The sequence below is a fragment of the Carcharodon carcharias genome (assembly GCF_017639515.1).
Source record: "Carcharodon carcharias isolate sCarCar2 chromosome 29 unlocalized genomic scaffold, sCarCar2.pri SUPER_29_unloc_15, whole genome shotgun sequence".
In the NCBI taxonomy this organism is placed as follows: domain Eukaryota; kingdom Metazoa; phylum Chordata; class Chondrichthyes; order Lamniformes; family Lamnidae; genus Carcharodon; species Carcharodon carcharias.
This window is the reverse complement of record NW_024470660.1, coordinates 320,221-347,635: the sequence shown is the minus strand read 5'-3', so window position 1 is coordinate 347,635 and position 27,415 is coordinate 320,221. Positions and strand designations below refer to the sequence as shown.

The 27,415-nt window shown below is 50.8% G+C and overlaps 1 protein-coding gene across 1 annotated transcript in view; it reads right to left on the bottom strand.

Annotated features, from left to right (window-relative positions):
* Positions 1 to 27,415, bottom strand: part of LOC121274000 — a gene marked incomplete at its 5' end in the record, with an annotated part of 117,268 nt that overhangs the window by 76,106 nt on the left and 13,747 nt on the right. Inside the window, one exon of the mRNA XM_041181134.1 lies at positions 91 to 150. Coding sequence (XP_041037068.1) covers positions 91 to 150 — 60 coding nt within the window. The remainder of the gene's footprint in view (positions 1 to 90; positions 151 to 27,415) is intronic.

Here is a 27,415-nt window from a genome sequence, read left to right as displayed (position 1 = left end):
CACTAACCCTGTTCTCTCAAATTAAATGCTCACTTCCTCAATCCAGGAAAGAATCCAATTCCCTGAGTTCTGATCAGTAATGATTTGTACCTTGCAGCAAGCTGATGAAGATCAACATCAGACCGACCTCTCCCATCTTCAGTTCCTCATCTAAATGGAAAATGATAAAGACAGAGACTTTTTCAGAAATTGTCCCCAGCGTTTCTTCCTCAAATAACAACAACTTGTGTTTAAAAGGCTTCTTTCAGGGAATTAAACAACCCCAGGGAATAAACTAATGTCAAGACAAGGAAGGAGAGATTGAGAAGGGACATCGCAAACCGATTCACCAAACACGGCAAAAATTCATTGTTCCCTCACTCCCTCTGCTGGGTGTCCAGCTTTTTCTCTCAGTGAGATTAACCCTCACAATCTCTCTCTATCACACTCTTCTGCTCTATCTCTCTCTCACACAAACACACACATTCTCTCTCTAACACTCACAATCTCTCTCTATCACACTCTTCTGCTCTATCTCTCTCTCTCACACACACACATTCTCTCTCTAACAATCACAATCTCTCTCTATCACACTCTTCTGCTCTATCTCTCTCTCTCTCACACACACACATTCTCTCTCTAATAAACACAATCTCTCTCTATCGCACTCTTCTGCTCTCTCTCTCTCTCTCACACACACATCCTCTCTCTAAAAGTCATAATCTCTCTCTATCGCACTCTTCTGCTCTATCTCTCTCTCACACACACATTCTCTCTCTAACACTCACAATCTCTCTCTATCGCACTCTTCTGCTCTCTCTCTCTCTCTCACACACATTCTCTCTCTAACACTCACAATCTCTCTCTATCGCACTCTTCTGCTCTATCTCTCTCCCTCACACACACATTCTCTCTCTAACACTCACAATCTCTCTCTCTCGCACTCTTCTGCTCTATGTCTCTCTCTCACACACATATTCTCTCTCGCTCCCTCTCCCAAACACAATCTCTCTCTCAGACACACACTCTCTCTCACACACACACATTCTCTAAATCAAACACACTCTCCCTCTCAAAGAAACACACACTCTCTCTCTCCATCACACACACTCTCTCTCCCTCACACACACTCTCTCTCCCTCACACACACTCTCTCTCTCAAACACACACTCTCTCTCTCAAACACACACTCTCTCTCACACACACACTCTTTCCCTCACACACACACTCTCTCTCTCACACACACATTCTCTCTCTCACACACACATTCTCTCTCTCACACGCACACTCTCTCTCCCTCACACATTCTCTCTCTCAAACACACACACTCTCTCACACACACTCTCTCCCTCACACGCACACTCTCTCCCTCACACACTCTCTCTCTCACACACACTCTCTCTCACACTCACACACCCTCCCTCACACACACTCTCTCTCACACACACTCTCTCTCACACACACACTCTCTCCCTCACACACTCTCTCTCTCACACACACACACTCTCACTTGCACACTCTCTCCCTCACACACACACACCCTCCCTCACACATTCTCTCTCTCACACACAAACTCTCTTTCTCATGCACACTCCCTCTCACACACACTCTCTCTCTCGCACACATACTCTCTCTCACACGCACACTCTCTCCCTCACACACACACACCCTCCCTCACACACTCTCTCTCTCACACACACTCTCTCTCACACAAACACTCTCTCCCTCACACACAAACTCTCTTTCTCATACACACTCCCTCTCACACACACTCTCTCCCTCACACACACACACCCTCCCTCACACACTCTCTCTCTCACACACACACTCTCTCTCACAGGCACACTCTCTCCCTCAGACACACACACTCTCCCTCACACATGCACACACTCTCTCTATTTCTTTTTCTCTCTCACACTGTCTCTCTCTCTCTCTCTCTTTCTCTCTCTCAGACACTCTCTCTCTCTCTAATACGGAAGGTTGTGGTTTTAAGACCTGCTCATGATTTCAGCTCAAAACTCAGGCAGATTCTCCCCAGTGAGGGAGTGCTGAGGGAGCACTGCACTGTCAAAGGCTCTGTACTGAGGGAGTGCTGCACTGTCAGAGGGTCAGTACTGAGGGAGTGCTGACTGTCAGAGGGTCAGTACTGAGGGAGTGCTGCACTGTCGGAGGGTCAGTACTGAGGGAGTGCTGCACTGTCAGAGGGTCAGTACTGAGGGAGTGCTGACTGTCAGAGGGTCAGTACTGAGGGAGTGCTGCACTGTCAGAGGGTCAGTACTGAGGGAGTGTTGCACTGTCAGAAGTTCAGTACTGAGGGAGTGCTGCACTGTCAGAGGGTCAGTACTGAGGGAGTGCTGCAGTCAGAACTGCCATAATTCAGATTATGTTTGAAATTAGCAACATGCCTCGTGTAAAATTCTATATCATCAGCTCAATATAAATAGATTAGCCCTGTACGTTTCACTTTACTGCAAATTGTTGATGGTTTCATTTCCTTGTTTCATTTAGTTCATGTCATTGTTTCAATGCTACAAAACCACAGCACATTCTGGACTATTTCTGCCTGACACACTGTCAGATACATACAGTCTCACAGAGAGATGGAAAAATGGTCCCTAGCAACGTGTGAAACTGTGAACTCGGCTCAGTCAGAATGCACACACACACACACACACACACACGCACATACACATAATCACACACACACACACATAAACACAAACGCATACACACACACACACGCACACGCACACACACACACACACATACATACATAATCACACACACACACACACACACACATAAACACAAATGCACACACACACATACACACAAACACACATAATCACACACGCACACACACATAAACATGAATGCACACACGCATGCACACACAGAAACACACACACGTGCGTGCATGCGCACACACGCACTCATACGCACTCTCACTCAACCCTGCACACACACAGTCACAAGCACTCAGACAGACATACACAAGCATATACATACACAACCACACACACGGTAAAACACATGCACACTCTCTCTCACACGCTGATTTACACACACATGTTGTGTTTGTTTTTGTAACAAGCTCGAGAGGCTGAATGGACCTCCTCTTGTTCTTGTGTAACAGGCTTAAGTGGCTGAATGGGGTTCCTCCTGCTCTTGTGAAACATGCTTTAGGGTCTGAATGCGCCTCCTCCTGATGCTCTGTAACAGGCTCGAGGGGCTGAACGGGCCTCCTCCTGTTCCTGTGTAACAGGTTAATGGAGATGAATGTGCCGCCTCCTGTTCCTGTGTAACAGGCACACGAGGCTGAATGGGCCTCCTCCTGTTCCTGTGTAACAGGCTCGAGGGGACTGAATGGGCCTCCTCCTGTTCCTGTGTAACAGGCTCGAGGGGGCTGAATGGGCCTCCTCCTGTTCCTGTGTAACAGGCTCGAGGGGCTGAATGGGCCTCCTCCTGTTCGTGTGTAACAGGCTCGAGGGGGCTGAATGGGCCTCCTCCTGTTCCTGTGTAACAGGCTCGAGGGGGCTGAATGGGCCTCCTCCTGTTCCTGTGTAACAGGCTCGAGGGGGCTGAATGGGCCTCCTCCTGTTCCTGTGTAACAGGCTCAAGGGGGCTGAATGCACCTCCTCCTGTTCCTGTATAACAGGCAAGCTCGAGAGGCTGAATGGACCTCCTCTTGTTCTCGTGTAACAGGCTCGAGGGACTGAATGGTTCTCCTGTTACTGTGTAACAGGGTTGAGGGGATGAGTGGACCTCCACCTGTTCCTATCTAAGAGGCTTGAGGGGCTGAATGGGCCTTCTCCTGTTCCTGTATAACAGGCTCGAGGGGGCTGAATGCACCTCCTCCTGTTCCTATGTAACGCGCTCGAGGGACTGAATGGGCCTCCTCCTGTTACTGTTTAACAGGCTTGAGTGGCTCAATGGGCCTCTTCCTGTTCTCATGTAACAGGCTTGAGGGGCTGAATGGTTATCCTGTTCCTGCGTAACAGGGTTGAGGGGCTGAATGGCCCTCCTCCTGTTCCTGTGTAACAAGCTTGATTGGACTGAATGGGTCTCGTGTTCCTGTGTAACAGGCCCAAGTAAACAAATGGGCCTCCCCCTGTTCCTGTGTAAAAGGATCGAGGGAGATGAATGGGCCTCGACCAGTTCCTATCCAACAGGCTCGAGGGGCTGAATGGGCCTCCTCCTGTTCCTGTGTAACAGGCTCGAGGGGCTGAATGGGCCTCCTCCTGTTCCTGTGTAACAGGCTTGTGGGGCTGAATGGGCCACCTGCTGTTCCTGTGAAACAGGCTCAAGGGGTCTGAATGGGCTTCCTCATGTTCCTGCGTAACAGGCTCGAGTGACTGAACGGTTCTCTTGTTACTGTGTAACAGGGTTTAGGGGCTGAGTGGACCTCCACTTGTTCTTGTGTAATAGGCTCATGAGGCAAATGGGCCTCCTCCTGTTCCTGAGTAACAGGTTCAGGGAGATGAATGGGCCTCCTCCTGTTCTTGTGAAACAGGCTCGAGGGAATGAATGATTCTCCTGTTACTGTGAAACAGGATTGAGAGGCTGAGTGGTCCTCCACTTGTTCTTGTGTAAAAGCCTCGAGGGGCTGAGTGGGACTCCGCCTCTTCTCCTGAAACAAGCTTGAGGGGCTGAAAGGGCCTCCTCCTATTCCTGTGCTACAGGCTCGAAGGACTGAATGGGCCTCCTCCTGTTCCTGTAAAACAGGCTCGAGGGACTGAATGGGCCTCCTCCTGTTCCTGTGTTACAGGCTCGAAGGACTGAATGGGCCTCCTCCTGTTCCTGTGTAACAGGGTCGAGGGACTGAATGGTTCTCCTGTTACTGTGTAACAGGCTCGAGTGACTGAATGGTTCTCCTGTTACTGTGTAACAGGGTTGAGGGGCTGAGTGGACCTCCACTTGTTCTTGTGTAAAAGCCTCCAGTGGCTCAGTGGATCTCCCCCTCTTCTATTGCAACAAGCTTGAGTGGCTAAATGGACCTCCTCCTGTTCCTGTGTAACAGGCTTGAGGGGCTGAATGAGCCTCTTCCTGTTCCTGTGTAACAGGCTCGAGGGGGCTGAATGGTCCTCTTCCTGTTCCTGTGTAACAGGGTCGAGGGGCTGAATGGTCCTCTTCCTGTTCCTGTATAACAGGGTCGAGGGGCTGAATGGGCCTCATCCTGTTCCTGTGTAACAGGCTCGAGGGACTGAATGGCTCTCCTGTTACTGTGTAACAGGGTTGAGGCGCTGAGTGGACCTCCACATGTTCTTGTGTAAAAGCCTCGAGGGGCTGAATGGGCCTCCACTTGTTCTTGTGTAAAAGCCTCGAGGGGCTGAATGGGCCTCCTCCTCTTCTCGTGAAAAAAGCTCGAGGGGCTGAATGGGAATCCTCCAGTTCTCGTGTAACAGGCTTGAGTGGCTGAATGGGTCTCGTGTTCCTGTTTAACAGGCTCGAGGGGCTGAATATTTCTCCCGTTACTGTGTAACAGGATTGAGGGGCTGAGTGGACCTCCAATTGTTCTTGTGCAGTAGGCTCATGAGACAAATGGGCCTCCTCCTGTTCCTTTGTAACAATCTTGATGGGACTGAATGGGTCTCATGTTCCTGTTTAACAGGTCCAAGCGAAGAGAATGGGCCTCGTCCTGTTCCTGTGTTAAAGGATCGAGGGAGCTGAATGGGCCTCCTTCTGTTCCTATTAAACAGGCTTGAGTGGATGAATGGGCCTCCTCCTGTTCTCATGCAACAGACTTAAGGGGCTGAATGGGGCTCCTCCTGTTCCTGTGTAACAGGCTCGAGGGGGCTGAATGGGCCTCTGCCTGTTCCTGTGTAACAGGATCAAGGGGGCTGAATGGGGCTCCTCCTGTTCCTGTGTAACTGGCTCGAGGGGGCTGAATGGGCCTCCTGTTCCTGTATAACAGGCTCGAGGGAATGAATGATTCTCCTGTTCCTGTGTAACAGGGATGAGGGGCTGAGTGGACCTCCACTTGTTCTTGTGTAAAAGCCTCGAGGGGCTGAGTGGGCCTCCTCCTCTTCTCGTGTAACAGGCTTAAGGGGCTGAATGGGCCTCCTCCTGTTTCTGTGCAACAAGCTTGATGGGACTGAATGCGTCTCGTGTTCTTGTCTAATAGGCCCAAGTGAACAAATGGGCCTCCGCCTGTTCCTGTGTAAAAGGATCGAAGGATCTGAATAGGCCTCAACCTGTTCGTATCTAACAGGCTAGAGGGGCTGAATAGGTGTCTTCCTGTTCCTGTGTAACAGGATTGATGGACTGAATGGACCTCCACTTGTTCTTGTGTAAATTCCTCGAGGGGCTGAATGGACCTCCTCCTCTTCTATTGCAACAAGCTTGAGGGGCTGAATGGGCCTCCACCTGTTCCTATCTAACAGGCTTGAGTGGCTGAATGAGCCTCCTCCTGTTCCTGTGTAACAGGCTTGAGGGGCTGAATGGGCCTCCTCCTGTTCTTGTGTAACAGGCTCGAGTGGCTGAATGGGCTTCCTCCTGTTCCTATATAACAGGCTCAAGGGGCTGAATGGGCCTCCTCCTGTTCCTGTGCAACAGTCTCATGGAGCAAATGGGCCTACTCCTATTCCTGTATAACAGGCTCGAGGGACTGGATGGGCCTCTTCCTGTTCCTGTGTAACAGGCTCGAGGGACTGAATGGGTCTCCTCCTGTTCCTGTGTAACAGGCTCGAGGGGGCTAAATGGGCCTCCTCCTGTTCCTGTGTAACAGGTTCAAGGGGACTGAATGGGCCTCTTCCTGTTCCTGTGTAACAGGGTCGAGGGACCGAATGGGCCTCCTCCTCTTCTCTTGAAACAAGCTCGAGGGGCTGAATGGGGCTCCTCCAGTTCTCATGTAACAGGCTTGAGTGGCTGAATGGGTCTCGTGTTCCTGTTTAACAGGCTCGAGGGGCTGAATATTTCTCCCATTACTGTGTAACAGGGTTGAGGGGCTGAGTGGACCTCCACTTGTTCTTGTGTAATATGCTCATGAGGCAAATGGGCCTCCTCCTGTTCCTGTGTAACAATCTTGATAGGACTGAATGGGTCTCATGTTCCTGTTTAACAGACCCAAGCGAACAGAATGGGCCTCGTCCTGTTCCTGTGTTAAAGGATCGAGGGAGCTGAATGGGCCTCCACCTGTTCCTATTAAACAGGCTTGAGTGGCTGAATGGGGCGCCTCCTGTTCTCATGTAACAGGTTTAAGGGGCTGAATGGGCCTCCTCCTGTTCCTGTGTAACAGGCTCAAGGGGGCTGAATGGGCCTCCTGTTCCTGTGTAGCAGGGTCGAGGGGGCTGAATGGGCCTCCTCCTGTTCCTGTGTAACAGGCTCGAGGGGCTGAATGGGCCTCCTCCTGTTTCTGTGCAACAAGCTTGATGTGACTGAATGGGTCTTGTGTTCATGTATAATAGGCCCAAGTGAACAAATGGGCCTCCGCCTGTTCCTGTGTAAAAGGATTGAGGGAGCTGAATGGGCCTCAACCTATTCGTATCTAACAGGCTGGAGGGGCTGAATAGGTGTCTTCCTGTTCCTGTGTAACAGGCTCAAGGGGCTGAATGGGCCTCCTCCTGTTCCTGTGTAACAGTCTCATGGAGCAAATGGGCCTACTCCTATTCCTGTATAACAGGCTCGAGGGGCTGAATGGGCCTCCTCCTGTTCCTGTGTAACAGGCTCGAGTGGCTGAATGGGCCTCCTCCTGTTCCTGTGTAACAGGCTCGCGGGAATGAATGGTTCTACTGTTACTGTGTAAAAGGGTTGAGGGGCTGAGTGGTCCTCCACTTGTTCCTGTGTAAAATCCTCGAGGGGCTGAGTGGGACTCCGCCTCATCTCCTGAAACAAGCTTGAGGGGCTGAATGGGCCTCCCCTGTTCCTGTGTAACAGGCTCGAGGGACTGAATGGGCCTCCTCCTGTTCCTGTGTAACAGGCTCGAGGAGGCTGAATGGGCCTCCTCCTGTTCCTGTGTAACAGGTTCAAGGGGACTGAATGGGCATCTTCCTGTTCCTGTGTAACAGGCTCGAGGATGCTGAATGGGCCTCTTCCTGTTCCTGTGTAACAGGCTCGAGGGACTGAATGGGCCTCCTCCTGTTCCTGTGTAACAGGCTTGAGGGGCTGAATGGACCTCCTCCTGTTCCTGTGTAACAGGCTCGAGGGGGCTGAATGGGCCTCCTCCTGTTCCTGTGTAACAGGTTCAAGGGGACTGAATGGGCCTCCTCCTGTTCCTGTGTAACAGGTTCAAGGGGGCTGAATGGGCCTCCTCCTGTTCCTGTGTAACAGGTTCAAGGGGACTGAATGGGCCTCCTCCTGTTCCTGTGTAACAGGTTCAAGGGGACTGAATGGGCCTCCTCCTGTTCCTGTGTAACAGGGTTGAGGGGCTGAGTGGACCTCCAATTGTTCTTGTATAATAGGCTCATGAGGCAAATGGGCCTCCTCCTGTTCCTTTGTAACAATCTTGATGGGACTGAATGGGTCTCATGTTCCTGTTTAACAGGCCCAAGCGAAGAGAATGGGCCTCGTCCTGTTCCTGTGTTAAAGGATCGAGGGGCTGAATGGGCCTCCTCCTGTTCTCATGTAACAGGTTTAAGGGGCTGAATAGGCCTCCTCCTGTTCCTGTGTAACAGGCTCGAGGGGGCTGAATGGGCCTCCTGTTCCTGTGTAACAGGCTCGAGGAGGCTGACTGGGCCTCTTCCTGTTCCTGTGTAACAGGCTCGAGGATGCTGAATGGGCCTCTTCCTGTTCCTGTGTAACAGGCTCGAGGATGCTGAATGGGCCTCTTCCTGTTCCTGTGTAACAGGCTCAAGGAAATGAATGATTCTCCTGTTCCTGTGTAACAGGGTTGAGGGGCTGAGTGGGCCTCCACTTGTTCTTGTGTAAAAGCCTCGAGGGGCTGAGTGGGCCTCCTCCTCTTCTCGTGTAACAGGCTTAAGGGGCTGAATGGGCCTCCTCCTGTTTCTGTGCAACAAGATTGATGTGACTGAATGGGTCTCATGTTCCTGTTTAACAGGTCCAAGCGAACAGAATGGGCCTCTTTCTGTTCCTGTGTTAAAGGATCGAGGGAGCTGAATGGGCCTCCACCTGTTCCTATTAAACACGCTTGAGTGGCTGAATGGGCCTCCTCCTGTTCTCATGTAACAGGCTCGATGGGCTGAATGGGCCTCCTCCTGTTCCTGTGTAACAGGCTCGAGGGGGATGAATGGGCCTCCTGTTCCTGTGTAACAGGCTCGATGGGGCTGAATGGGCCTCCTGTTCCTGTGTAACAGGCTCGAGGAGGTTGAATGGGCCTCCTGTTCCTGTGTAACTGGCTCGAGGATGCTGAATGGGCCACCTCCTGTTCCTGTGTAACAGGCTTGAGTGGCTGAATGGGCCTCGTCCTGTTCCTGTGTAACAGGCTCGAGGGAATGAATGATTCTCCTGTTCCTGTGTAACAGGGTTGAGGGGCTGAGTGGGCCTCCACTTGTTCTTGTGTAAATGCCTCGAGGGGCTGAGTGGGCCTCCTCCTCTTCTCGTGTAACAGACTTAAGGGGCTGAATGGGTCTCGTGTTCCTGTGTAACAGGGTCAAGTGAACAGAACGGGCCTCCTCCTGTACCTGTGTCTAAGGATCAATGGAGCTGAATGGGCCTCCACCTGGTCCTGTGTAAAAGGATCCAGGGAGCTGAATGGGCCTCCACCTGTTCCTATCTAAAGGGCTTGAGGGGCTGAATGGGTTTCTTCCTGTTCCTGTGTAACAGGCTCGAAGGACTGAATGGTTCTCCTGTTCCTGTGTAACAGGGTCCAGGGACTGAATGGGCCTCCTCCTGTTCCTGCGTAACAGGCTCGAGGGGCTGAATGGTTCTCCTGTTACTGTGTAACAGGCTTGAGGGCTGAGTGGACCTCCACTTGTTCTTGTGAAAATTCCTCGAGGGGCTGAATGGACCTCCTCCTCTTCTATTGCAACAAGCTTGAGGGGCTGAATGGGCCTCCACCTGTTCCTATCTAACAGGCTTGAGTGGCTGAATGAGCCTCCTCCTGTTCCTGTGTAACAGGCTTGAGGGGCTGAATGGGCCTCCTCCTGTTCTTGTGTAACAGGCTCGAGGGGCTGAATGGGCCTCCTCCTGTTCCTATATAACAGGCTCAAGGGGCTGAATGGGCCTCCTCCTGTTCCTGTGCAACAGTCTCATGGAGCAAATGGGCCTACTCCTATTCCTGTATAACAGGCTCGAGGGACTGGATGGGCCTCCTCCTGTTCCCGTGTAACAGGCTCGAGGGAATGAATGGACCTCCTCCTGTTCCTGTGTAACAGGCTCGAGTGGCTGAATGGGCCTCCTCCACTTCCTGTGTAACAGGCTCACGGGAATGAATGGTTCTACTATTACTGTGTAAAAGGGTTGAGGGGCTGAGTGGTCCTCCACTTGTTCCTGTGTAAAAGCCTCGAGGGGCTGAGTGGGACTCCTCCTGTTCCTGTGTAACAGGTTCAAGGGGACTGAATGGGCCTCTTCCTGTTCCTGTGTAACAGGCTCGAGGGACTGAATGGGCCTCTTCCTGTTCCTGTGTAACAGGCTCGAGGGACTGAATGGGCCTCCTCCTGTTCCTGTGTAACAGGGTCGAGGGACCGAATGGGCCTCCTCCTCTTCTCTTGAAACAAGCTCGAGGGGCTGAATGGGAATCCTCCAGTTCTCATGTAACAGGCTTGAGTGGCTGAATGGGTCTCGTGTTCCTGTTTAACAGGCTCGAGGGGCTGAATATTTCTCCCGTTACTGTGTAACAGGGCTGAGTGGACCTCCAATTGTTCTTGTGTAATAGGCTCATGAGGCAAATGGGCCTCCTCCTGTTCCTGTGTAACAAGCTTGATGTGACTGAATGGGTCTCATGTTCCTGTTTAACAGGCCCAAGCGAACAGAATGGGCCTCGTCCTGTTCCTGTGTTAAAGTATCGAGGGAGCTGAATGGGCCTCCACCTGTTCCTATTAAACAGGCAAAAGTGGCTGAATGGGCCTCCTCCTGTTCTCATGTAACAGGCTCGAGGGGCTGAATGGGCCTCCTCCTGTTCCTGTGTAACAGGCTTGAGTGGCTGAATGTGCCTCCTCCTGTTCCTGTGTAACAGGCTCGAGGGAATGAATGGTTCTCCTGTTCCTGTGTAACAGGGTTGAGGGGCTGAGTGGGCCTCCACTTGTTCTTGAGCAAAAGCCTCGAGGGGCTGAGTGGGCCTCCTCCTCTTCTCGTGTAACAGGCTTAAGGGGCTGAATGGGCCTCCTCCTGTTCCTGTGTAACAGGCTCGAGGGGATTGAATGGGCTTCCTGTTCCTGTATAATAGGCCCAAGTGAACAAATGGACCTCCTCCTGTTCCTTTCTAACAGGGTCATGAGGCTAAATGAGCCTCCTCCAGTTCTCGTGTAACAGGGTCGAGTGGCTGAATGGGACACCTGCTGTTCCTGTGTAACAGGGTCGAGGGACTGAATGGTTCTCCTGTTACTGTGTAACAGAGTTGAGGGCTGAGTGGACCTTTACTATTTCTTGTGTAAAAGTCCCGAGGGGCTGAATGGGCCTCCTCCTGTTCCTGTGTAACAAGCTTGATGGGACTGAATGGATTTCGTGTTCCTGTGTAACAGGGTCAAGTGAACAGAATGGGCCTCCACCTGTTCCTGTGTCTCAGGATCATGGGAGCTGAATGGGCCTCCGCCTGTTCCTATCTAACAGGCTTGAGGGGCTGAATGGGTTTCTTCCTGTTCCTGTGTAACAGGCTCGAAGGACTGAATGGTTCTCCTGTTCCTGTGTAACAGGGTCGAGGGACTGAATGGGCCTCTTCCTGTTCCTGCTTAACAGGCTCGCGGGAATGAATGGTTCTCCTGTTACTGTGTTACAGGGTTGAGGGGCTGAGTGGTCCTCCACTTGTTCTTGTGTAAAAGCCTCGAGGGGCTGAGTGGGCCTCCTCCTCTTCTCTTGAAACAAGCTTGAGGGGCTGAATGGGCCTCCTCCTGTTCCTGTGTAAAAGGTTCATGGAGATGAATGTGCCGCCCTCTGTTCCTGTGTAATAGGCTTGTGGGGCTGAACGGGCCTCCTCCTGTTCCTGTGTAACAGGCTCGAGGGACTGAATGGGCCTCCTCCTGTTCCTCTGTAATAAGCTCGAGGGGCTGAATGGTCCTCCTCCTGTTCCTGTGTATCAGGCTTGAGGAAATGAATGGTTCTCCTGTTACTGTGTAACAGGTTTGAGGGGCTGAGTGGACCTCCACTTGTTCTTGTGTAAAAGCCTCGTTTGGATGAGTAGGCCTCCTCCTCTTCTATTACAACAAGCATGAGGAGCTGAATGGGCCTCCTCCTGTTCCTGTGTAACTGACTTGAAGGGCTCAATGGGCCTCCTCCTGTTACTGTGTAACACGTTCAAGGGGACTGAATGGGCCTCTTCCTGTTCCTGTGTTACAGGCTCAAGGGAATTAATGGTTCTGCTGTTACTGTGTAATATGGTTGAGGGGCTGAGTGGACCTCCACTTGTTCCTGTGTAACAGGCTCATGAGGCAAATGGGCCTCCTCCTGTTCCTGAGTAACAGGTTCATGGAGACGAATGGGCCTCCTCCTGTTCTTTTGATACAGGCTCGAGGGGCTGTATGGTTCTCCTGTTACTGTGTAACAGGATTAAGAGGCTGAGTGGTCCTCCAGTTGTTCTTGCGTGAAAGCCTCGAGGCTTTGAGTGGGACTCCGCCTCTTCTCCTGAAACAACCTTGAGGGGCTGAATGGGCCTCCTCCTGTTCCTGTGTAACAGGCTTGAGGGTCTGAATGGGCCTCCTCCTGTTATTGTGTAACAAGCTCGAGTGGCTGAATGGGCCTCCTCCTGTTCCTGTATAACAAGCTCGAGTGACTGAATGGGCCTCCTCCTGTTCCTATATAACAGGCTCGAGGGGCTGAATGGGTCTATTCCTCTTCCTGTATGACAGGCTCGAGGGACTGGATTGGCCTCCTCCTGTTCCCGTGTAACAGGCTCGAGGGACTGAATGGACCTCCTCCTGTTCCTCTGTAACAGGCTCGAGGGGCTGAATGGGCCTCCTCCTGTTCCTGTGTATCAGGCTTGAGGAAATGAATGGTTCTCCTGTTACTGTGTAACAGGGTTGAGGGGCTGAGTGGACCTCCACTTGTTCTTGTGTAAAAGCCTCGAGGTGCTGAATGGGCCTCCTCCTGTTCCTGTGTATCAGGCTTGAGGAAATGAATGGTTCTCCTGTTACTGTGTAACAGGGTTGAGGGGCTGAGTGGACCTCCACTTGTTCTTGTGTAAAAGCCTCGTTTGGATGAGTAGGCCTCCTCCTCTTCTATTACAACAAGCATGAGGAGCTGAATGGGCCTCCTCCTGTTCCTGTGTAACCGACTTGAAGGGCTCAATGGGCCTCCTCCTGTTACTGTGTAACACGTTCAAGGGGACTGAATGGGCCTCTTCCTGTTCCTGTGTTACAGGCTCAAGGGAATTAATGGTTCTGCTGTTACTGTGTAACATGGTTGAGGGGCTGAGTGGACCTCCACTTGTTCCTGTGTAACAGGCTCATGAGGCAAATGGGCCTCCTCCTGTTCCTGAGTAACAGGTTCATGGAGACGAATGGGCCTCCTCCTGTTCTTTTGATACAGGCTCGAGGGGCTGTATGGTTCTCCTGTTACTGTGTAACAGGATTGAGAGGCTGAGTGGTCCTCCAGTTGTTCTTGCGTGAAAGCCTCGAGGCTTTGAGTGGGACTCCGCCTCTTCTCCTGAAACAACCTTGAGGGGCTGAATGGGCCTCCTCCTGTTCCTGTGTAACAGGCTTGAGGGTCTGAATGGGCCTCCTCCTGTTATTGTGTAACAAGCTCGAGTGGCTGAATGGGCCTCCTCCTGTTCCTATATAACAGGCTCGAGGGGCTGAATGGGCCTATTCATCTTCCTGTATGACAGGCTCGAGGGACTGGATTGGCCTCCTCCTGTTCCCGTGTAACAGGCTTGAGGGACTGAATGGACCTCCTCCTGTTCCTCTGTAACAGGCTCGAGGGGCTGAATGGGCCTCCTCCTGTTCCTGTGTATCAGGCTTGAGGAAATGAATGGTTCTCCTGTTACTGTGTAACAGGGTTGAGGGGCTGAGTGGACCTCCACTTGTTCTTGTGTAAAAGCCTCGTTTGGATGAGTAGGCCTCCTCCTCTTCTATTACAACAAGCATGAGGAGCTGAATGGGCCTCCTCCTGTTCCTGTGTAACCGACTTGAGGGGCTCAGTGGGCCTCCTCCTGTTACTGTGTAACACGTTCAAGGGGACTGAATGGGCCTCTTCCTGTTCCTGTGTTACAGGCTCAAGGGAATTAATGGTTCTGCTGTTACTGTGTAACATGATTGAGGGGCTGAGTGGACCTCCACTTGTTCCTGTGTAACAGGCTCATGAGGCAAATGGGCCTCCTCCTGTTCCTGAGTAACAGGTTCATGGAGACGAATGGGCCTCCTCCTGTTCATTTGATACAGGCTCGAGGGGCTGTATGGTTCTCCTGTTACTGTGTAACAGGATTGAGAGGCTGAGTGGTCCTCCAGTTGTCCTTGCGTGAAAGCCTCGAGGCTTTGAGTGGGACTCCGCCTCTTCTCCTGAAACAACCTTGAGGGGCTGAATGGGCCTCCTCCTGTTCCTGTGTAACAGGCTCGAGGGACTGGATTGGCCTCCTCCTGTTCCCGTGTAACAGGCTTGAGTGACTGAATGGACCTCCTCCTGTTCCTGTGTAACAGGCTTCTGCGGCTGAATGGGCCTCCTCCTGTTCCTGTGTAAAAGCCTCGAGGGGCTGAATGGGCCTCCTCCTGTTCCTGTGTAACAGGCTCGAGGGACTGAATGGGCCTCCTCCTGTTCCTATGTAACAGGCTCGAGGGGCTGAATGGGCCTCCTCCTGTTCCTGTGTAACAGGCTCGAGGGACTGAATGGGCCTCCTCCTGTTCCTGTGTAACAGGCTAGAGGGACTGAATGGTTCTCCTGTTGCTGTGTAACAGGGTTGAGGGGCTGAGTGGACCTCCACTTGTTCTTGTGTAAAAGCCTCGAGGTGCTGAGTGGGCCTCCTCCTCGTCTCTTGAAACAAGCTTGAGGGGCTGAATGGTTCTCCTGTTACTGTATAACAGGGTTGAGGGGCTGAGTGGACCTCCACTTGTTCTCTTGTTCTTGTGTAAAAGCCTAGAGGGGCTGAGTGGGCCTCCTCCTCTTCTCTTGAAACAAGCTTGATGGGACTGAATGGGTCTCGTGTTCCTGTGTAACAGGCCCAAGTGAACAAAATGGGCCTCCTCCTGTTTCTGTGTAAAAAGATCGAGGGAGCTGAATGGGCCTCGACCGGTTCCTATCCAACAGACTCGAGGGGCTGAATGGGCCTCCTCCTGTTCCTGTGTAACAGTCTCGAGGGGCTGAATGGGCCTCCTCCTGTTCCTGCGTAACAGGCTCAAGGGAATGAATGGTTCTCCTGTTACCTTTTAACAGGCTCGAGGGGCTGAATGGGCACTGTCAGTGGGTCAGTACTGAGGAAGTGCTGCACTATTGGAGGGTCAGTACAGAGGGGTTGCTGCACTGTTGTGGGTCAGAACTGAGGGAGTGCTGCACTGTCGTACGGTCAGTACTGAGGGAGTGCTGCACTGTCAGAAGATCAGTACTGAGGGAGTGCTGCACTGTCGGAGGGTCAGTACTGAGGGAGTGCTGCACTGTCAGAGGGTCAGTACTGAGGGAGTGCTGCACTGTCAGAGGGTCAGTACTGAGGGAGTGCTGCACTCTCAGAGGGTCAGTACTGAGGGAGTGCTGCACTCTCAGAACTGCCATACTTCAAATGTTGTTTGAAATTAGCAACATGCCTTGTGTAAAATTCCATATCATCAGCTCAATATAAATAGATTAGTCCTGTGCGTTTCACTTTACTGCAAATTGTTCATAGTTTCATTTCCTTGTTAACCAGGCTCATGTGATCACTATTTTTAAATAATGTTTGTTATTTTGAACAAGGGGCCATGCCTGAACAGATAACTGTAGGATCAAGCAGCTGGGTTTTTTCTTGAACCTTGCTTCATTCAGATGTTTGCTGCTGGACATGAGATCATTAATGTGTGAATGTAGAATCGGAGTCACCTCAGTGAACAGCAGCACTGGTTGAACAGTCTGATCGACAATAAGAACTGCTGAACACAATGTCCGTTCAGAACAGCTCGGTCCCCGTCAGAGAAACAGCCTCAGACAGAACCAACTGACGCTGGAATCCAGACAATTCATCAACGTGTTGGGAGTTAGTTTGATGTCGGAAATGGAGTGTTACTGGGAAGGATGGAACCTGTCAGGATGAACAGCTCGATGTACGACAAGGAAAGGATGAGCTAAGAGGGGTTGGTCACGGACAGACGGAGCGTGTGAAGACTCAACAAGCTAATGGCAGGTGAAGAGCTGGAAAGGTGTCTTTTCAACACAAGGTTTAGACACAGAACTCGATGTTTGATCGGGTATTTCAAAACAGAGAAACTCTTTACAGGTTGAATGGACCTTGTCAATAATCCATCCAGTCAACCTCGCCTGGAGATTAGTCCAATATTAGACACTAAACCGAGTCCCCCGTCTGCCCTCTCGGGCGGGTGTGAAAGATCCCACAGCCACTATTTGGAGGAAGAGCAGGAGGGAGTTCTCCCCAGTGTCCTGGGACCAATACTTATCCCTCAACCAACATCACTAAAAACAGATGATCACATTGCTGTTTGTGGGAGCTTGCTGTGCGCTAATTGGCTGCTGAATTTCCTACGTTACAACAGTAACCACACTTCGAAAAAAGGGTGAACTCAATTGTAAAGTGCTCTGGGACATCCAGAGATCATGCTATACAGAAGAGATTTGACAGGAGTAGCAAGTGTTTTACTTACAGGAGAACGTGTCCCCAGGGTTGTAGAGTCAATCCTGTCAGATGAATGACTAACTGGAGACACTTCAGGGAATTGATCTAATTCTGGAAATGTTCAGTTTACCAGGACCGGAGTCGAGATGATCTTCCTCTCCTGACTGCATCGGACAAGAGGTGAACTGGCTCTGGGAGGAGGGTCAGTATTAACCCAGTTTCTCTGTGTTTGAGGGAGATGTGAAACTGGGGAAGTCACGTGGTTTTTTGGTGTGGTAACTCCATGTCTTTATTTGGTGCAGCACTCATTTAGTTCATGTCATTGTTTCAATGCTACAAAACCACAGCGCATTCTGGACTATTTCTGCCTAATCTGCTGTCAGATACACACAGTCTGACAGAGAGGCGGAAAAGTGGTCCCTAGCAAGGTGTGAAACTGTGAACTCGGCTCAGTCAGAATGCACGCACACACAAACACACACACACACACACACACACACACACATACAGACAAACACTCGCACACACTCACACCCACACACAAACACTCGCACACACACACATACACACAAACCCTCGCACACACTCAAACACACATACACAAAAACACATGCACACACACACACACGTACACACAAACACGCGCACACACTCATGCACACACTCACACACACTCGCACACACGCAGGCACTAACGCACACTCACAAACTCACACTCATTCAGGCACACACGCACGCACTCACACACACACACATGCACACACATGCACACATACTCTCAAACACACACTCTTTTGCACAAATACTCTCTCTTTCACACACACATACACGCACACACATACACACACACACTCTCTCTCACACATGTTCTCTCTCATTCCCTCTCTCAAACTCACAATCTCCCTCTCTCTCAAACATGCACACCAATCCCTCTCGCACACTCCCTCTCTCAAACACACACACCATCTCTTTCACACACGCCATCTCTTTCACACACGCCATCTCTTTCACACACACACAAACACATACACACATTTTCTCTCGTTCATTCTCTTAAACACACACACTCCATCTCAAACACGCACAGCCTCTCTCGCACACTCCCTCTCTCAAACACATACACCCTCTCTCTCAAACACACACACACACACATGCTCTCAAGCACACACTCTCTCACATACGCACTCCCTCTTTCGCACACACACTATCTAACACACACAGATTCTCTTTCTATCTTTCTCTCTCACACATAAGCTCTCTCTCTAACAAAGACATTCCCTTTCTCTCACACACAAGCTACCTCCCTCTCTCATGCACACACATTCTACCTCTCTTTTGCTCTCTCACACATTTTCTCTTTCTCTCTATCCTTCTCTCTCGCACACATACACAGTGTCACTCTCTCACACACACATTGTCTCTCTTTCTCACACATGCACTCACTCTCTCTCTCTCTCTCTCTAAGACAGAAGGTTGGGGTTTTCAAAGCGTCTCAAGGTTTCAGCTCAAAACCCAGAAAGACTCTCCCCAGTGAGGGAGTGCTGAGGCAGTGCTGCACTGTTGGAGGGTCAATATTGAGGGAGTGCTGCACTGTCGGAGGGTCAGTACTGAGGGAGCATTGCACTGTCAGAGGGTCAGTACTGAGGGAGTGCTGCACTGTCGGAGGGTCAGTACTGAGGGAGTGCTGCACTCTCAGGAGGTCAGTACTGAGGGAGCTCTGCTCTATCAAAGGGTCAGTAATGAGGCAGTACTGAGGCAGTACTGAACTGTCAGAGGGTCAGTACTGAGGGAGTGCTGCATTGTCGGAGGGTCAGTACTGAGGGAGTGCTGCACTGTCGGAGGCTAGGTGCTGAGGGAGTGCTGCACTGTCGGACGGTGAGCGCTGAGGGAATGCTGCTCTGTCAGACCTGCCATATTTCAGATGATGTTTGAAATTAGCAACATGCCTCATGTATAATTATATATCATCAGCTCAAAATAAATAGATTATTCCTGTACGTTTCACTTTACTGTAAATTGTTTGCAGTTTCATTTCCTTAGAAACCAGGCTTGTGTGATCACTATTTTTAAATAACGTTCATAATAAAGATGCGACAATACACACGCACACAGATACACACACAGACTCACACACACACACACACACACACACACACACTCACACAGACACACACACATACACACACACACACTCACACACACGCACACAGATACACACACAGATGCACACACAGACACACACACACACGCACACACACACACAGACACACAGACACACAGACACACACAGACACACAGACACATACACACACACAAATGTTCACACAGACACACACACACACACAAGTTCACACAGACACAGACACATAGACTCACGCAGACACACACACAAACTCACACATGTTCACACTGACACACGCTCGCACAGGCAGACACACTCATACTCACACAGACAGGCAGACAGACAGACACACACTCACACACACACACACACACACACACACAAGAAATAAAAAGTTAGAGTCCAATAAAAATTTAAAAGAATATATGATTGATACCTTTGCTTGTCTTTGAGGTGGAGATTGTTGAAGCTTGCAAAGTTGATTGGTTTCCTGTGGCATCCTTGTGTTGCTTTGATTCAGATTTGAACTTTGTTGAAGATGCTCTGTTAGCTTCAGAAAGAGAGAGGGAGAGAGATAATTTCTACTCTTTTCCAGCAGTGTTTTTGGGTGACAGCCATCTTTCTTTTTCCTCTTACTTTTTCTTATATCTGCTTGACAGAACCTGTTGTTAAACTCCTGTCTGTATATTCCCAAAAGGGAATTCATTCAGCATGTCTTGCATTCATTGTTATAGGCCAAGTAATCCCATTTTTTGATCTTTGCATCTCTGAAACATTTGATGCATTTCAAGATATAAATCAACAGGATATGGAGACATTTCATCCTCCACAAGGGGTTTTGAATGATTGATGAATATCTGCATGGTGAGCAGGACCCATTACCTTTATAGACCTACAGTGATCAAAGCCCAGCACTTTGTATTTTTAAGGGAGCCCCTGTTTCAAGTGGACCCTGACACACCTCAGTGAGAGCTTTCATGCAATATGTCTGGTGCAATTCATTTGAAGCTTTCCAGAGAAGTGATCAAGTTTGCAGTATCAGCAATCAGGTGACTCGTGACAGCCATTTTCGATCAGTGCCTAATTTTGTACTTTTGAAAAACAGGTCTCCTTTAAACAGTTCAATATGTTTTTGGCACTTTAATTAAGTTGAAGGAAGCTCTGTTATGACATAACAGATGGTAAATGCTGAGCTGTTCAAATCCCGGAGGGAAACTTGAAACAACTGTCACAACTAATTTGTATGTTTTGAGATGTGGGCTTTGAATTCAGTGGTAATGAGGTTAAGAGGTTTAACAGATAATTCTGTTCACCTCAACAGGTTCACCACTTGTCTGATACAGTCAGGAGAGGGAGATCATCTCTCCTCCAATCCTGGTAAACTGAACATTTCCAGAATTACATCAGCTCCCTGAAGTGTCTCCAGTTAGTCATTCATCTGACAGGATTGACTCTACAACCCTGGGGACTCATTCTCCTGTAAGGAAAACACTTGCTACTCCAGTCAAATCTCTTCTGTATAGCATGATCTCTGGATGTCCCAAAGCACTTTACAATAGAGTTCACCCTTTTTTCAGTGTAAAAGGATTTTATAAAACTAAATTAAACATTGATTAACAAGAAAAAAATGATTTTTAAGCATACACATCTGTCTATAAATTACTACTATAATAACTTCTAAATCACTTAATTAATTTAACTTCCATTTACACACGTCAGAATTAAAAAGTTAGAGTCCGACAAAAATGTGAAAGAATATATGATTAATACCTTTGCTTGTCTTTGAGGCTTAGATTGTTGAAGTTTGCAAATGTTCAAAGTTAATTGGTTACCTGTGGCATCCTGGTGGTGATTTGATTCTGATCTGCATTTTGTTGAAGAAGCTCTGTTAGCTCTGTTAAGGCAACAGTAAAACACAGAGATTTTAAATGTCCCAGGAACAGTAAATGATAGTTCTGTCGAAGGACCATGAGGACTCGAAACGTCAACTCTTTTCTTCTCCGCCGATGCTGCCAGACCTGCTGAGTTTTTCCAGGTAATTCTGTTTTTGTTTTGGATTTCCAGCATCCGCAGTTTTTTTGTTTTTATACTCTGAACAGTTGAGTTCAAAGTGAATTCTCTTAACTTCAGTCCCTGGAGGCAGCAATTTGGTACATGCAGTCTGAAGGCTTTTCATCATTGTAAGATCTTAAAATCACCAACCCTTACACACAGCCTTCACTCCTTGATACATATCTTCCCCTTTGAATGCAAATTCCCATTGTTTCCCTTTGTCTTTGGACTTTATTTTTGTAATAATACAAATCTCTCATAGCCCTAAGTTTTACCAGTAATCTTTGGCAAAAATAAACACACTGTTTCTTATCTTCACCTGGCTCGGTGACACATTTCTCTCCTTTGAAAACAATCTCGTTTGGTTTAATTTAAAATGCAAATTGCCCCCTTTACACTTCACATTCTAAAACTTCCCCATGTTTACCTAATTAACAGTTCAAACCTAACTTCTCTTCTTACATCAAAACACCCAGACAAGCTTCCTCTAATTCCAATAAGTCTCATAGAATCTCATCACAGACACATGTGGACACAGAGACATGGACTCTATTTTACAATAAATTCCAATAACATTATGGAGATTATTATATATTCCTGACATGCTGTCACTCAGTCGCAGTTTCCTGTCATTGGGACATTATCTTTGTTTGTGTGTGTTTGTGTGTGGGTATGTGGATGTGGGTGTGTGTGTGTGTGTGTGTGTGTGTGAGAATGTGTGTGTGAGAGTGTGTGTGTGTGTGAATGTTGTTACAACTGGGTGACGGGGAGTGAACTGGCTCCCTTTCTATTCAAACCCCCATGCTTGGTTGGAAAAAGGGTTTAAAATATAGTTTCCCCCAAATGCAATTTCCATAACAAGTCATGCACACGCTCACACACAGGCACACATACACACGCTCACACACAGGCCTACACAGACAGACACACAGGTGCACACGCATACACACACAAACGCAAACAAACACAGATGAGCACAGACACATACCACACTGACACCCACACACAGACAGGCACAGACACACACACACGCTCACACAGGAAGGTACACACACACACACACACACACACACAAACACACACAAACACACACAAACACACACACAGATATCAGAGGTAAAATAATTATGGAGTCCAATAAAAAAATTAAGAGTTATTAGCTTATACTGCAGCATAGTTTGTGAAGGTTGAAGCTGTTTTAAATTAGTTGGTTTGCTGTAGAATCCTGTATTTCTTCTGGCTCAGACTTGCACATTATTGAAGACATTCTGTTAGCTTCAGACAGAGAGAGAGAAAGAAGGGGGAAGAGAGAGAGAGACAAGGAGAGAGGGAGAAATCATTTCTGTTCTTTTCTAGCAGGGTTTTTAGATGACTGCCATATTTCTTTTACCTCCTCCTTTCTCTTATATCTGCTTGGCAGAACCATTTGTTAAACTCCTGTCTGTATATTCCTGAAGGGAATTCAATCAGCATGTTTTGCATTCATTGTGATAGGCCAAGTATTCCCATTTTTTATCTTTGCATCTCCAAAACATTTGATGCATTTCAAGATTTAATCAACAGGAGATGTGGGTATTGCATCCTCCACAGGGGGTTTTGAATGGTTGATGATTATCCGCTTGGTGAGCATTTCCTACTGTTTTGATAGAACTACAGCTGATCAAAGTCCAGCACTTCGCATTTCAATGCCTTCCTTTTAAGAGTGTCCCTGTTTGAAGTGGACCCTGACACACCCCAGGCGTGGACTTCCATGCAACAGGTCTGCAGTGTAATTCATTTGAACCTTTCCAGAGAAGTGATCAACTTCACAGTATCAGCAATCAGATGACTTGTGTCAGCCATTTTTGATCTGTGTACAATCTTGTATTTCTTTGAAAGACAGGTCACTTTTAGACAGCACAATATGTCTTTGGTCTTTAAGTTAAGTTGTAGGAAGCTCTTAATCGCAGTTTGCTGTCATTGGGATATTGTCTTTGTGTGTGTTTGTGCATGTGTGTGAGTGAGTGTGTGACTGAATGTGTGTATGTGAGAATGTGTGTGTTTGTGTCTGTCTGTAAGTGTGTGAGCGTTTCTATGTGTGTTTGTGCATGTGTGTGTGCATGTCTGTGTGTGTAAGTGAGTGTGTGTGTGAGTGAGTGCGTTTGTGTCTCTGTGTATGTGTGTATGTATATGTGTATGTGTGTGTCTGTGTGTGCCTGTGTGTGTGTGTGTCTGTGTGTGTGTGTGTGTGTGTGTCTATGTTTGTGAGAGAGAGTGAGTGATTCACAGAGTGAAACCTCCCTGAGTGTGGCCGATGCGTTTAACATTTGAGCCACACAGACAGGATGTGGTTAAAAGGTGAAACCACAAGGAGTGAGTGTGTTTCCCAGTGACTGTCTCTCTGTGGGTTTCCTGTGGGTTTCTATGAACTGCCTGTGGTTTTAAAAAAAATCTTCCAACCCCACATGCACGGCACCAAATAAGGATTTGGAAGCTGCAGCTCAGAGAGTAACTAGTCCCCCGAGAATTCACAGCCCCTCAAACACAGATTAACAGCATTAATCCTGTCCGTCAGCCCACTCACTCATTGCCTCTTGTCTCAGACACTAGAAAGTGGAAGTTAAGGCCGGATTTTCACTCCCGGGTCGGGGGACACAGAGACGGCAGAATTCCCGACTCCACCAACTCCAACTCTAAACATGTCAGTCCCAGATTCCGATGTGTGGTCCGGGGGTCGGGGGGTGTGGGTGGGTCGGGCATGGTGCTGGGGGAAGGGGTGGTGGTGGGTATGGTGGGGGAGGGGGTGTGGGGGTGGGGGTCAGGGTGGTGGTGGTGGGGGTGGGTGTGGGGGTGGTGGGGTTGGGGATTGGGGTGGGTGTGGGGTGGGGGTGGGGATTGGGGTGGGTGTGGGGCTGGGGATTGGGGTGGGGGTCGGGGTGGTGGGTGTGGAGGTGTGGGGTTGGGGGTGGGGGTGGGTGTGGGGGTGGGTGTGGGTGTGGGTGGAGGTGGGGGGGAGGGGGTGATGTGGTCTAGAATAGCAGTCCGACTGGGTGACCCCGGAGCGGTGAGGGGTCAGGGGAGGGTCCGGTGGGGGTCGGGTCCCTCGGGCACCGATAAAAAGCGGGGCCTTCAGAAAGGCCCATTTGAGAGGTGGGTGGTCAATGGTGAAGTCCCTGTGCCTCGGGGGAGACGTCGTCGTCTTGTCAGGCGAGTGTCCGACTGTAAACTCTGTCCGCCTGTTACCTGAGCCTGGAACCTTCGGCCCATCATGGGCTTTCCCATCAATGGTGAAGTCCCTGTGGGGGAGGGGCAGTCCCTTGAGTAATGGTGGGGACAATGGACGAGCTTCTTTATGTGGGAGGGTCTCCCCAGGGATTGGCTGAGAGCAATTGGGAGATGGGAGGAGCTTATGAGAATCTGTTTTTACACAAGGAGCGTCTGGCGATGACCCCGCCCCACACAGGGGCAGCCCTGGTTACATGGCCACGCCCCCCAGCTGCTCTGTCATTGGCCACTTCCTCACCCTCATCCCTTCCAGAATCTTCCACACGGACAGAGGCTCCTCCTCCCCCTCCCCCTCCTCATCCCCCTCCTCATCCCCTCCTCATCCCCTCCTCATCCCCCTCCTCATCCCCCTCCTCATCCCCTCCTCATCCCCTCCTCATCCCCTCCTCATCCCCTCCTCATCCCCTCCTCATCCCCTCCTCATCCCCTCCTCATCCCCTCCTCATCCCCTCCTCATCCCCTCCTCATCCCCTCCTCATCCCCCTCCTCATCCCCCTCCTCATCCCCCTCCTCATCTCCCTCCTCATCTCCCTCCTCATCCCCCTCCTCATCCCCTCCTCATCTCCCTCCTCATCTCCCTCCTCATCTCCCTCCTCATCCCCTCCTCATCTCCCTCCTCATCTCCCTCCTCATCTCCCTCCTCATCCCCTCCTCATCCCCTCCTCATCCCCTCCTCATCCCCCTCCTCATCCCCCTCCTCATCCCCCTCCTCATCTCCCTCCTCATCCCCTCCACATCTCCCTCCTCATCTCCCTCCTCATCTCCCTCCTCATCCTCCTCATCCCTCTCCTCATCCCCCTCCTCATCCCCCTCCTCATCCCCCACCACATCCCCTCCTCATCCCCCTCCTCATCTCCCTCCTCATCTCCCTCCTCTTCCCCTCCTCATTCCCCTCCTCATCTCCCTCCCCATCTCCCTCCTCATCTCCCTCCTCATCCCCTCCTCATCTCCCTCCTCATCCCCCTCCTCATTCCCCTCCTCATCCCCCTCCTCATCTCCCTCCTCATCTCCCTCCTCATCCACTCCTCATCCCCCTCCTCCTCATCCCCGCCTCATCCCCTTCCTCATCCCCCTCCTCATCCCACTCCTCATCTCCCTCCTCATCTCCCTCCTCATCTCCCTCCTCATCCCCCTCCTCCTCCCCTCCTCATCCCCCTCCTCATCTCCCTCCTCATCCCCCTCCTCATCTCCCTCCTCATCTCCCTCCTCATCCCCTTCCTCATCCACTCCTCATCCCCCTCCTCATCTCCCTCCTCATCCCTTCCTCATCCTCCTCCTCATCCCCCTCCTCATCCCCCTCCTCATCCCCCTCCTCATCCCCTCCTCATCCTCCTCCTCATCCCCTCCTCATCCCCCTCCTCATCTCCCTCCTCATCCCTTCCTCATCCTCCTCCTCATCCCCCTCCTCATCCCCCTCCTCATCCCCCTCCTCATCCCCTCCTCATCCTCCTCCTCATCCCCTCCTCATCCCCCTCCTCCTCCCCTCCTCATCCTCCTCCTCATCCCCACCTCATCCCCTCCTCATCTCCCTCCTCATCCCCTCCTCATCCTCCTCCTCATCACCCTCCTTATCCCCTCCTCATCCCCCTCCTCCTCCCCTCCTCATCCTCCTCATCCCCTCCTCATCCCCCTGCGCAACTCCCTCCTCATCTCCCTCCTCATCCCCCTCCTCATACCCCTCCTCATACCCCTCCTCATCCCCCTCCTCATCCCACTCCTCATCCCCTCCTCCTCCTCCTCCCCCTCCTGATCCACCTCCTCATCCCCTCCTCCTCCTCCTCCTCCTCATCCCTTTCCTGATCCCCCTCCTCAACCCCCTCATCCCACTCCTAATCCCCCTCCTCATCCCCTCCTCCTCCTCATACCCCTCCTGATCCCCCTCCTCATCCCCTCCTCCTCCTCCTCCTCATCCCCCTCCTGATACCCCTCCTGATCCCCCTCCTCAACCCCTCCTCAACTCCCTCCTCATCGCCCTCCTCATCCCCTCCTCATGTCCTTCCTCATCCACCTCCTCATCCTCCTCCTCATCCCCCTCCTCATCCCCCCTTTTCATCCCCCTCCTCATCACCCTACTCATCCCCTCCTCATCCCCTCCTCCTCCCCTCCTCATCCTCCTCCTCATTCCCCACCTCATCCGCTCCTCATCCCCCTCCTCATCCCCTCCTCATCCCCCTGCGCAACTCCCTCCTCATCTCCCTCCTCATTCCACTCCTCATACCCCTCCTCATCCCCCTCCTCATCCCCTCCTCCTCCCCTCCTCATTCCCCCTCCTCCTCCCCTCCTCATCCTCCTCCTCATCCCCCACCTCATCCCCTCCTCATCCCCCTCCTCATCCCCTCCTCATACCCCTCCTCATCCCCTCCTCCTCCCCTCCTCATCCTTCTCCTCATCCCCACCTCATTTCTTTCCTCATCTCCTTCCTCATTCCCCTTTTCATCCTCCTCCTCACCCCCCTCCTCATCCCCCTCCTCATCCCCCTCCTCATCCTCCTCCTCATCTCCCTCCTCATCCCCCTCCTCCTCCCCTCCTCATCCCCCTCCTCATACCCCTCCTCATCCCCCTCCTCATCCCCCTCCTCATCCCCCTCCTCATCCGCATCCTCATTTCCCTCCTCATCTCCCTCCTCATCCCCTCCTCATCCCCCTCCTCATCCACTCCTCACCTCCATCCTCATCTCCTCCTCATCCCCCTCCTCATCCCCCTCCTCATCCCCTCCTCATCCCCTTCTCATCCCCCTCCTCATCCATTTTGCAAATGAACAGAAGCTTCAACCTCCTCCGCGACCTCCATCACCTCGAAGCACCAGGGTCACCATCACCTGCAAGTTCCCCTCGCAGCCACACACCACCCTGACTCGGAGCTATACCGCCATTCCTTCCCTGTCACTGACGCCATTCAGCCCTATCGAGCCTGATGCACAGGAACAGGAAGAGGCCATTCAGCCCCTCTAACCTCCTTCTCTATTTGACTAGATCACGGCCGATCTGTATCTTAACCCCATCCACCCGCCTCGGTTCCGTGACCCTTAACCCCCCCCGACCCAACAAAAATCTCTCAATCTCAGTTTTGAAATTTACAATTGACCCCTCCCAGTCTCGACAGCTTTTTCTGGGGGAGAGAGTTCCAGATTTCCACCCACCCCCCCTTTGTGTGAAGAAGTGCTTCCTGACATCACCCCCTGAACGGCCTGGCTGCAATTATAA